Here is an 11,908-nt window from a genome sequence, read left to right on the forward strand (position 1 = left end):
TTCCCCCCAGTTATTTATTTTTTAATCTATTTCCCAATTCTTATAGTGCTTTTTATAACTTTTTTCAACTAAAGTTTTTTATTCTAATAAATTATTCATTTATCGTTTTATATTTCATTTATTTATTCAGTTATATTATGTATTTATTTGTATAAGATATAGCCAATCTATTGTTATCATTGTTTAATTATTTTTTTTAATACAATAAATAGCCAACCTATTATTGTTATTATTATTATTATTATTATTATTATTATTAGCTCTGTCAGACTGGCCAAAAGCTATACCCACAATGCAAAGCTATGCTATCCGCTGCGCAGCTACAGAAAACAACAACAGGCTACTCTGAGAAGAAGGCAGCTGCATGGAGAGCGACAACAGCCACCGCCGGAATTTCACTCATGAGTTGACATTTTCCTAAATCGACATGCACGTCAGACTTATGATGTGAGTACCGAGGGTTCCTCGCAAGCCAAAGTGATATTAAACCGTTGCTTTGAGGGGGAATCTGTTGGGACGCTAGCTGGCTAGTGCGCTAGCTCTCCGCGGCTCTATGTGAGAGCGTCTTCCGGCGGCAGTGGCGGCAGCGGCGGTGCCATGAACAGTGGACTCCCATCTGCTGCTCCGCTCGGGGGTGCTGTGATACCCAACGTCAAGGTGAAGTTCTGTCGATACTACGCCAAGGACAAGACGTGCTTTTATGGAGACGAGTGCCAGTTCCTGCACGAGGATCCGTCCATGGCGAGCCTGTCGCTGCACGGTGGCGGCAGCAGCCCCATCCCGCTGTCCATGGCTGGAGGTGGCGGGACGCCAGCCGTGTTTTCCCTCGGCGGCTCGGCGGCAGCCTGCCCGGGCGGTGGTGGAACCGTTGTGCCTAAAAAGAGCGAAAATTTGGGGCCAGCAGGCACGTCACTAGAAGGGCAGCTGCTAACCAGTGAGTAATAAGTGCTGCGAGACAAGGCCTCAGGAATTGGATCACAGTGACTTTATGTAGGGGCCTCGCTTAGCTTTTTAATAATCTAGCCCGGGGATTCACTCAGGCCTCCTGTTTCAAAACAACCGCGACACTGAAGTTAGCCTCTCACTCATGGCTCCACACTGACAGTAATAAGTAACATTTTGCTCACACTTCTTACAAACGTTCTGAATTTTGATTTTATGGGGGTAAACAAGTGTCATTATCCAAGTTTTGTTACCTCAAATATATGTTATAATTTCGTACAAATTAGGGTTTATCTTAACTTCTGATGTAACAAAATTCCACGGTATTTATTACAAAAATCTCAATTGAGATCCCCAGATATAAGTTATCTCAAAGGTGTAGCAAACCTGTTAGATTTGCCATTTGCTTATAATTTTCAAAAAAAAAAAAAAAAGTCTACTTCAGTGTTAAATAAAATAATGCCAGTTTGCATACAATTTGCAGATTAAGACGATTAAGCAGGAAAATCACATTTCAAGGTTTAACTTGTATGTAATACACAAATAACTTGTTTTTGAAAAGAAATGATATAGATTAGAAAAGAGCTGTGTGGGGTGGTGAACAGGATACACCTGTTCAATGCAGTCTGGGACACAACCAGGGACACCTTTATTACTATGGTCTATTTACATTTTAAAGCCTCTGATTACCTGATAAACATGTTTTTATATGGTGGAGAAAAGTCAAACAATCAACATATCTAGATAACTGGCAGTGTTGTTTTAATTGTCACAATTAAATGTTTAGTTTAATGGACCTATAAGTTGAGGGATGGTCAAAACCGTGGGTTTAATTGCAGTCCCATCCCAAATCTTTGTGTTTTGAATTTTTATTTGTGGAATTTGATATGACGAAAATGTTATACCATAATATTTGAAAAAACAAGTGTAATCTAAGCCTTTCTCATTATTTCCCTCTGAAGTCCCAATCTAAAGCTGACTTCAGTCTCCTTAAACAACGTGGTTCATGTTAACATGGTCCAAGCTGTTCATTGTGTAGCTTGCACATTTTGCCCTGTGTTAGTCTTCTTGTAAACAGGTAAAGCTGTTTTATGTTTATTTGGCCAGTTTTAATTGAGCTATGGTGCTCCAGCTCCCACTGAGGAGGCCTGTTGTTTATACATGACAGCTGTGAGTGGGCTCGCAACTCGTCCCACTCACGTTAGCTGCTGTGGCTATTAGCCACCGAGCATGAGGCGCTTTATTTATCAAATATTCAAACAACATTCAGACGATGCTTGCACTGCCGTTGCTGTATATTCAGAGTTGGAAAATATTCCCCTTATGCAGTTTTTTTGTAAATTGTGTGTGTGCATGTATGAGTGATATGTAGCATAGCAATAGCTTGTATCGCTTGGTTTCTGCTTGTTGTCATGATTATTTAACGTAAACAAACAAACGCCGACTTGTGCGTCGATGGTACAAGATGTACTACTTGTAAGATTTATGCAAAGTGCTGAGAAGTGTCACATTTAGCAGCTTGGATGCATATTATTGCGGACGCATGCGCACTGGGATGTGTTTGCATGTTCCCCAGTCAGCCTGTGATTGGCTGAGCACACGCTGTGGAACCGCTCAGACAAACATTGAGCATTTCCGCGTACTGCCATAACATTAGGACCATCATTTAACGTGTAGGTATAACATATAAACGTTTTGATCTTGTCTGGGCTGATCTGCGGTGAATTTCCATTTATTAAATATGAAGTGGGGGCTTTATGTCTGGTGGCACGTTACTGTTGTTTCTGTAAAATTGGACACATTATCAACAACAATGGTTACACAGATCGTACACGTCAAATTAAGATCCAGATGGACAGCATGACTCAAGGCCCTCTGTAAGTATTATTTGTTCGGCTTAATAACTGCCTCCACTGTAACAATCCACCCTTAAAAAGCACATCAGACGAGAGGGGAAATTAAACAGAATATCATGGTAAATGTTTAAATATGATTTTATTTAAATCAATACAAATGACGATAGAATCATTGATTGTCTTATTACGTGTTTAATGTGTCCTGTACTTTTTAACTAGATGACCACAGTCTCCCATGTGTTTAAACCATCAGTAATAATGTCTATATAAGGGTTGCGTATCCATCGCCTTCGTTTACTACACGGTATAAATGTCCATTCATTGATCAAAGATTAATGAGAAAGCTGTGAATATACAGAGAGGGAGAGGCTGTTTATGGACAGTCACATGGCAGAGCACGAAGGCTCCCCAATGACTAAATTACACTATCGCTTTTCGGGAGGTGCGCAGTAGGACTGAACGATTAATTGCATTTGCGATATTATCGTGATATCATGAAACACAATTTTCTAATCGCAGACTGCAATTTTATTTTATTTTTTTTCCTTGTACTGTCCTGTTAAGTTCAAGTTTAAGTGTGTTTAAGAAGTGCAGTCCACATGTTTACATGTTTATTGAAATGTGAAGTTAGTTCGATATGTTGAAGAGGTAAAGCCACAGATTTGTTTGCTATACTGTTGTAATCTGTGCTTTAAAATTTATATTTTATGTTTATTTAAAAGGTTAAATAAATCTGCAATTGTTTCTTATGAAACTGATTGATTTATTGCTTGTGTTCATTGAAAAATACATGACAAGAGGCCCTTGAAAAAATAATCGCATTTTAAATCGCAATTGCAATATTGAGGAAGAAATTTTTTTTTTTTTTAAATCGTTCAGCCCTAGTGCACTATATATATATTAGTCATCTGGACTATTTTAGTTATAGTCTACCTTTGGCCCACTAATCTACATTAATTTTTAATCGTCCAAGTTTGTTACAGTTGGATATAATAGACTAAAATAGAAAGCATAAGAGTTTATTGATTTTGTAATTATTCAATAGCATTTATCTACGTGATAGGGGATAGTGTTAAGGTTTCTAAATACACACAGACAGATTTGATCCTTGTTATCTTCGTATTATTGATTTATTTTTTTTTTTTTACCTTTTGTTTCATACAATGGCATATCAAAAAACAAGACAAGTTATTATCCACACAGTCAAACTAACTTTGCAGTGGGCCTGCTCTTCCTTGGAGAATAAAGTATGCATTGTTTTTAAAAAAAAGGAAGGAGAAATTATGAGTACTATAAAAGAAATTCACTGTTCAGCATTTCAACTGAAAATGATAGTGAAAGAAAAAGACCTGTTGACACTATTTGGGAATTTTACTCAATAAAAAGAAAAAAATACGTTCAAATGTTGACAGATCTTAACAAAGATTGTCATTGTTTATTTACTTTTATCTTTGGTGTTGATGTAGTTTTCAAAGCCTGCTAATTATTGGTTAACGTAGTTTTAACTTTTTAATTTGCATTAGTTTAATTTGTCATGCCGTTTTTGAACTGCGGCATTTTGTTGTTGCATAATTCTGTAATTTCCTTCATACATCCTATAATTTGGTCAACCCTCCAGTTACGTTACAGTCTGTCAGTTTGGAAAAGAAACTCTTCGCATCATAACTGATAGAACAAAGCAGAGAAGTTCAGACCTCTTTGACAACATGTTTAAGGATGAACTGAGGAAATGCCATATTTGAATAAACATTTTGAATGTGAAGCACCAGATAATTCTCACCTAATATTGACATTGGGAAATAACTGTCACATAAGTTACCTGTGCTATTTAAAATAGTGACACCCTCTAAAAGAATAAAATGAATTATTTAAAAATATATATTTGCAGCTTTTTTCTGATGTGATTGAGATATACATATTTGTGTATTTTAGATTTCAGTGTGATAATGGGACCTGGTTTTTTTTGGCAATACTAGTTCCTTAACTTGAATTTATGGTTACTTTAAGTTTTTAGATGCTAAGAAAAAAGGTCTGCACAACTGCGTGGTTAGCTCCCAATTTCAGTTTTAATTTAATTTGGTGTAAATTAAAACTGAAATTGGGATCAAACCACGCAGTTGTGCGGACCTTTTTACTTAGCGTCTTTGGACCTTTTGATTCAGCACACTGCCTCAAAGAAAAGGGACGTGCGTGTTTTTTGATTGTGCTACTTTAAGTTTTTACACAATGAATGACATTCAAAAAAGTGTTACCACCATAATTACAAAACAAGTCAAGCCTGCCTTGGGTAGATGTAGTAGATGTAATCATTAGTCTTGGAGTATTGCATACTGGTGGCATGTCTTTTCACACTGTAGATAATGTGGTCTGTATGCTCTCTAATCGTTGCTATCAGTTTATTTTTCTTAACTACTTTTTTTTGGTCTTCTACAGTCCCAGGGATGGAGGGTGCAACTCTAAGTGATGCCAACCTCACCAACTCTTACTTCAGCAGCAGCTTCATTGGGGTCAATGGATTTGGAAGTCCAGTGGAGTCTAAATATTCAATGATGCAGGTACTATTCACTTTATCACAACCAGGTTATTAAAACTGCTTCATTGTGTAGCCATTGGAATGTTGGGGTCACTGAGTAGAGGCCTCATCGCAAGATGTGTTGCTAAACAGATTACGCATGTTTTCTTGGCAACTAGAAGACATGTTGGTTTTATTTGGAGGCTCTGAACTGACTGTATAATTAGATTTGAGGCGATTTATATTAAAATAAATGCACTTTTGCAACATTTTCTGCTGCTCTTCACAGCGAATGACTACCAGCAGCAGCTCTCCCAGTCTCCTCAACGACGGTGCCAAGAACTACAGCCACAGCACTCATGGTAAGATACTCTCTGAACCAGCCCTAATTTAAAATGCATTACATATTAACGTGGATCCCTGTTTTCACAGATCCAGTAAACTCCCCGACATCTTCACTGTTCAGTGATTTTGGTGCTCTCAGCATTTCCCAAAGGAGAAAGGTTAGTGTGGAAGTGAGAAGAAGGGTTTGTGTTCAAAGGAAATGTTTTTAAATGTTTTATTTAATGTAATTTTAGAATTATTGACTGGTTTTCTTAGGCTCCAAACCCAACAGCAAATGAGTTCATCCCTAAGGGAGCTCCTCGAATGGCCACCATGGCTCAATCCCCTGTCCAGGCATTCCCCTCACCTCTCTTTGCACATCCAGCTCTCAGCAGCTCCACAGCTGCTGCTTTGGCTCCAGGTTGGTGCTTTTGGCTCAGTACCAGCTGAGGAAATACCCTTGTTCCACTTTGTAGCCACCTCTCTGTAGCTTTCCACTCTTAGCTTTGAAACAAGTATGGGAATACCTTATTGTGTGTGTATATATGTTGTTCCATGAATGGCTTTTCTTAAAGTTACATTTCAATTTCTGGAATTTTAGGCATGTCTTTATCTGCGGGATCCTCGCCTCTCCACTCCCCAAAAATCACACCTCACACATCACCTGCTCCTCGCAGGAGGAGTCACACCCCCAACCCTGCCAACTACATGGTTCCAACCACTGCCACCGACCAGGGTGCACACATCATCCAGAAAGAGACCGTTGGAGGGACCACCTACTTTTATACAGACAACACGCCGGCTCCAATGTCTGGGATGGTACGAGTTATGAAAAAAGAGAACAATATGTTAAGGTTTAATTTATTCTGACAACCTTTTTTAGGAAATGTACATTAAAATTTACTTTGATCTCCTGACATGTTTCGACTCTAGAAAAGAAAGTCCCAGGTGTGGGAGAGTAAAAATGTTCCCTCATCCCATCAGGCGACATCAGGGTGACAGGGGGCGTGGCCAGCCTGATAGAACTGTAAAGTTGGCCATGTCTTGAAAGAACTCATATGGACACATCAAAGCGATCAGCAGATGCCTCTGAGGAAGACTGTCCTCTGACCGAACGCTTGGCAATTACATTTTTTATTTGCTTTGATGCAAGTGTGCAGATCTCTTTACATTTCCTGAAAAAGTTATCTGAATAAATGAAACCTTAACATTTATCAAAAAGAAAGACAAAATGAACTGGCTAGAATTCTAAAGAGAACAGTTTAAAATATATACTTGAGCGCAACACCATCCAGCATCATTCTGTTTTTTTGTAATAAAAGTCCTTTTAAGATGTGATTTTCATCTTGTTTGAACTTTATATTTAGTGTGTGTAAGTTAATGCAATTATTCCCTAAATTAAGTCTAGAATGCTTTACAATAAGGTCGTTTTTGGTATGATTTGGTCCTGATTTAAATGCATCCACTATTTTACAGACGTTTTAGAGCTAGATTTGGGTTTCATTTCAACACAGTTGTTTTTCCAAGCTTTCGTTTACCTGATGTTATTCATTGTCATGCTGTTTTTCATTTCTTATTAAATAGGAAGCTGCACATTTTTTGGTTTCATTGCAGGTGTTTCCTACCTACCATATCTATCCCCCCACTGCGCCCCACGTTGCTTACATGCAGCCAAAAGCAAACGCACCATCCTTCTTCATGGCTGATGAGCTCAGACAGGTATCACCTCGCTGTCCTCATCTCCTCCCCTGCTCTCCTTCTGTCTGTTTCACATTGTATCAACTTGTCTCCTTCAGGAGTTGATAAACAGACATCTGATGACCATGGCTCAAATCGACCACTCAGAAAATACCGGTAAAGCTTTGAACTCCACTCACACATGTAGAACGTAGATGTTGTATATTACCTGTGTGCAGCGGAGTGACATTGGCCTGAAGTAGAAGCACACAAATCAAAATATACTGTTGTACTCTTAAAGCTGATCATAGTTTTGTCACAATATTACATCAGGATTGTCTCATGAAACACACTCAATTGGAATTCTTCTGTATCATTTTGTGTTTTTGACAGTCTATTTTTCCCCCACTTTGAAACCACCTTATTCTTTAAGATGTACCATCCGAAGTCGATAGCTACCATAGCTTGTTCCCCCTCGAGGCGCTCCCTCCACCAAACCGCATGCAGAAGACCAGCAACTTCAGCTACATCACGTCCTGCTACAAGGCAGTCAACAGCAAGGATGACCTGCCTTACTGCCTGAGGAGGATACACGGTAAATGGAAAAAATAGTTCCTCCTAAGGTTATTTAATCAACTATATAAATCAGTTGATCAGGGACATTAGGGCTAAACTTTTATTTGTATGTAAAGTGACCTAATAGCAAATGAATGTATTTTGTTTACGATCGCTAGTTTATCTTTGATTTTAAAGTTTTATTTATAGTGAAAGAAGTTGTCAGAAAGAAGTTTCTTAATATCATGGAGAGAAACATTTTCATACCTGCAACTCTATATCTTCTATTGCACATTGAAGAGGCATAAATATTAGTACTGCTAATGTATAATGAATAAAGGGGGCACAGGATGTTAGGATTGTGTACATTTATAGCTGTATTTGTTTTTAATTGTTTTGTCATTGAACTCTTTGCCTTTTTTCCTCTTAGGGTTCCGCCTTGTTAACACCAAGTGCATGATGCTGGTGGACATGTGGAAGAAGATACAGCATTCAAACTCTGTGACTCTGAGGGAGGTCTTTACCACAAAGGCCTTTGGAGATCACTGTGAGTGTCTCCTGCTATTTTGGTGTCGAGGATAATAAATAGCCAGAAAAAAACCAAAACATAGCATAAAACAAAACTGATCTTTTTGTGAAATATTTGCTGTACAGAATTTGGCTTTTTATGACTAGTCATTGGTTAATTTTAGACCATATGTTTACTTGCCTTAAATGTGCTCCAGCCCCTGACATTGGTTTGGGGTTGTTTTGATGTGTTAATATTAGGCCATTATTGGGGGATTTAATGATCATCTATCATTTTTTTCCTGCAGCGTTGGTGTTTTCTTATGACTTCCATGCTGGAGCTGAGACGATGTTCAGCAGACACTTCAATGACCCAGCAGCAGATTCATACTTCACCAAGAGAAAGTGGGGTGGGTTGATCATCTTTATCTTGCTCCATCTCTTAAAAAAACACAGTCACTCCTGACACCTTCAGCCTTTTCCTGAAAGAAGGTTATTCTCACGCTGAGAACATTAAAGTTCTGCTCTCTATGCAGCGAATTCGGGTCACAGACATAATCACTTTGTGTACATAACAATATAGGTGTAAATAAATTCTGTAATGTTGAAATGTCCAACGTTTATTAGGTTTATTCAGGTTTATTCAGGTTTTGAGTGTGTTCAATGTTCCAGTTTGACAGTTATAGTTTGCTTTGTGAAACACAGACATGGAGAAGAGAAGGAAACTGTGGCTGAAAGTGAGTTTAAACCAGGTGTGTCAGTGTAGTGTACTTACAGGATCCTACAGACAAAAACAGGGGAAGCAAAACCATTCAGACTGTGGTCTGTCTCATTTCTGGAGTAAACAAACTCATAGAAAACTATCATGCTAAAAAGGGCTAATGTTTATAGCAGTGGCACAAAACAAATTTACATCTCTGGAATGGTCTCATAAAATTGCATTTTCTTTTACAATGTAGACTCATTGTGTTTTGAATTTCATAGTCCTCTGTTAACCATGAGTACATCATTTGTATGTTTATAGTATACACTAATTAATTTACTATGGTCATTATGTGCTGTCAGTTTTACAGTAATTTGCACCTCTAGGAAAAGCTTAAACTCTTCTCGATTGAGAGGACTGGTTACATGTGTATTTACAGAGACACATTGCACCTGTGGTTTTAGATTGCATCAATTCTAAATGGTTTTGATATCAATCTGATGAAAATAAATATCCCTGAAGGAAATGAGGTCAGGCTGATTGAAAATGATATTTTTTTTGTTAACACTTCTGACATTATCTGTTAGAGGAAGTGTGTCCTGAAGATAAGACTACTGAGAGGAAGTTGATGACGGTTTGAGGTTTAGTTCGTGAGTCGTGCTACAACCTCTGAGGGTTTTGTTTGGAGGAAGAAAAAAAGTTTTGTTTCTCTGTGCAGGGCAGCATGAACCTCCCCCACCTCGGCAGCACGCCGGCCTTCTCCCCGAGTCCCTGATCTGGGCCTACATCGTCCAGCTCAGCTCGGCTTTACGCACCATCCACACCGCCGGCCTAGCTTGTCGCGTCATGGACCCCAGCAAGATTCTCATTACTGGCAAGACCAGGTAGATGAGCATGAACACCAGAGTAGACATGCTTAAAGACATGTTTAAAGGTTTCTTGCCTGTTGGTGATGCTCACAGTTTCCTTTTAATGCTACTAAATGTAAAGTTTGTTGTTCAGAGGAGGAAAAGGAGTCACAAATCATTGACACAAATCATGTCTCATGTTTTGAAGGTTACGGGTGAACTGTGTCGGGGTTTTTGATGTTCTAACCTTTGACAACAGTCAGACCAATCATCTTGGCCTGATGCCACAGTACCAGGTACTGTCAATTTTACACAAAAGTACAGCTCTACCAGAAGGTTTATCCCCAATATCCTGATCATTTCTCAGTCTTTGGATGGTTATGACAGACTGTAGTTCATCACTTGTGTGTTTATTTTTTTTCTTCCTTAGCAAGCAGATCTAGTGTCACTCGGTAAGGTGGTGCTGGCTTTGGCGTGCAACTCTCTGGCCGGCATTCAAAGAGAGAACCTGCAAAAAGCTATGGAGCTGGTGTCAATCAACTACTCCTCAGACCTCAAGAACCTCATTCTGTAAGACGGGAGAACTGCTGGGGTTCAATCAGTTACTTGACCTTATTTATTTGGAGAGGACAGTGCACATTAATGAACAGTAGTGCAATACTTTGTGTAAATGTGCCAGATTTAGTCATGAGCTACTTTCCATCTGTAGTACTCATACATTTAAGACAGTGACAATAAAAGTCTTCCTCCAAACCCTTGGACCTTGATTCCCAAATGAAAGGCACACTTTACTTTCATCAGAAAAGAGGACCATGGACCATTAGCCAACAGTCCAGTCCATCTTCTCCTCTTTTTTTTCTGCAAAAACTGAGAAGTAAATGGTGGCTTTTTTCACAGTATTCTAATTTTTTGAATTCCTGGTTTCGTGGGATTTATGAGCTGGAAGCCCAAATTATGTAAAAATAAACACATAAATACTTGAAATCGTTTAAATTGTGGGCCCTGAATGTATAATCTATGAAAGTTTAACTTTTTGAATTGAATTATGGAAATTAAACAACTTTTCCATGATATTCTAATTTTTTGGAAAGGGTCTGTACATTATTTACAACCAACCGAAGCAATTTCTTGTAAAAAAAGAAAAAGAAAACTTAATTTTACATCTAGCTTCATTGGTGGATACCTGTTGGATCTACAAACGGCTCTGTTCACCACCTCTGTGTGCTCATTAAGGTGGAACACTTCACTTTAACAATAGAGACAACAAAAAATGTACATCTGTGTAGAGACATTAATTAGGTCCCATCAAGAAAATACCACTAGAATAATTTTACTGTCTAAGAAAGTTGTGAGGTAGGCTTTGCATGATGGCAAACCTGCTGTGCTTAAAAAGCTTCTACATAATTGTAGCTGTCAGTGTTTGTTTTTGTCATTTTTTAAGTAATTACTTATTGCTGCAAATCTCTTGTTTATGTTTGCGTGCGTGTGTGCAGATACCTGCTGACTGAGCAGTCTCGCTTGCGTAGCGTCAATGACATCATGCCAATGATTGGAGCACGTTTCTACACTCAGCTGGATGCATCTCAGATGAGAAATGATGTAATTGAAGAAGACCTGGCCAAGGTGAAAGATCTCAGGAAAACTTCAATAGACAGCATTTTCTATTACTCATTGTTTAGCAGTTTCCTTCCTGCTGAAACTTTAGAGGTATTCACGTTTATAGAACTCATTTTATGAACTATGAGGGAAACTGGGGGCACTCAAGATGTTGTAGGCTTTTGTGCATTTCCATCTATTTTCTGAGTGAGTGTGAGAGAAAAATCCACTGGAGCTCATTTTAAGTATTGTCCTCGCTCAACTTTTCCCCTATGCTTTTGATATGCTGCGAATGTATCAAAGAAAAAAGCAGTTTTTCAGGGATTTTGAGTCAAGTTGCTGCTGAATTGCAGCAATATTCTGGAGCTGATTAGTTAATAATATAAAG

The 11,908-nt window shown here is 38.5% G+C and overlaps 1 protein-coding gene across 1 annotated transcript; it reads left to right on the forward strand.

The window, feature by feature from the left end:
- Positions 1–321: 321 nt before the first annotated feature.
- pan3 (poly(A) specific ribonuclease subunit PAN3) lies at positions 322–11,898 on the forward strand. Its single transcript, XM_028433891.1, has 15 exons — positions 322–934; positions 5,232–5,353; positions 5,600–5,672; positions 5,743–5,813; positions 5,911–6,055; positions 6,236–6,453; positions 7,249–7,353; positions 7,431–7,488; positions 7,745–7,906; positions 8,297–8,413; positions 8,682–8,783; positions 9,795–9,960; positions 10,133–10,220; positions 10,355–10,494; positions 11,418–11,898. Exons 1-15 carry the CDS (start codon positions 598–600, stop codon positions 11,659–11,661), a joined length of 2,148 nt encoding a protein of 715 aa, XP_028289692.1. The 5' UTR covers positions 322–597; the 3' UTR covers positions 11,662–11,898.
- The last annotated feature ends 10 nt before the right edge of the window (positions 11,899–11,908 follow it).

This window comes from Gouania willdenowi, chromosome 20, assembly GCF_900634775.1.
Source record: "Gouania willdenowi chromosome 20, fGouWil2.1, whole genome shotgun sequence".
Taxonomy (NCBI): Eukaryota; Metazoa; Chordata; class Actinopteri; order Blenniiformes; family Gobiesocidae; genus Gouania; species Gouania willdenowi.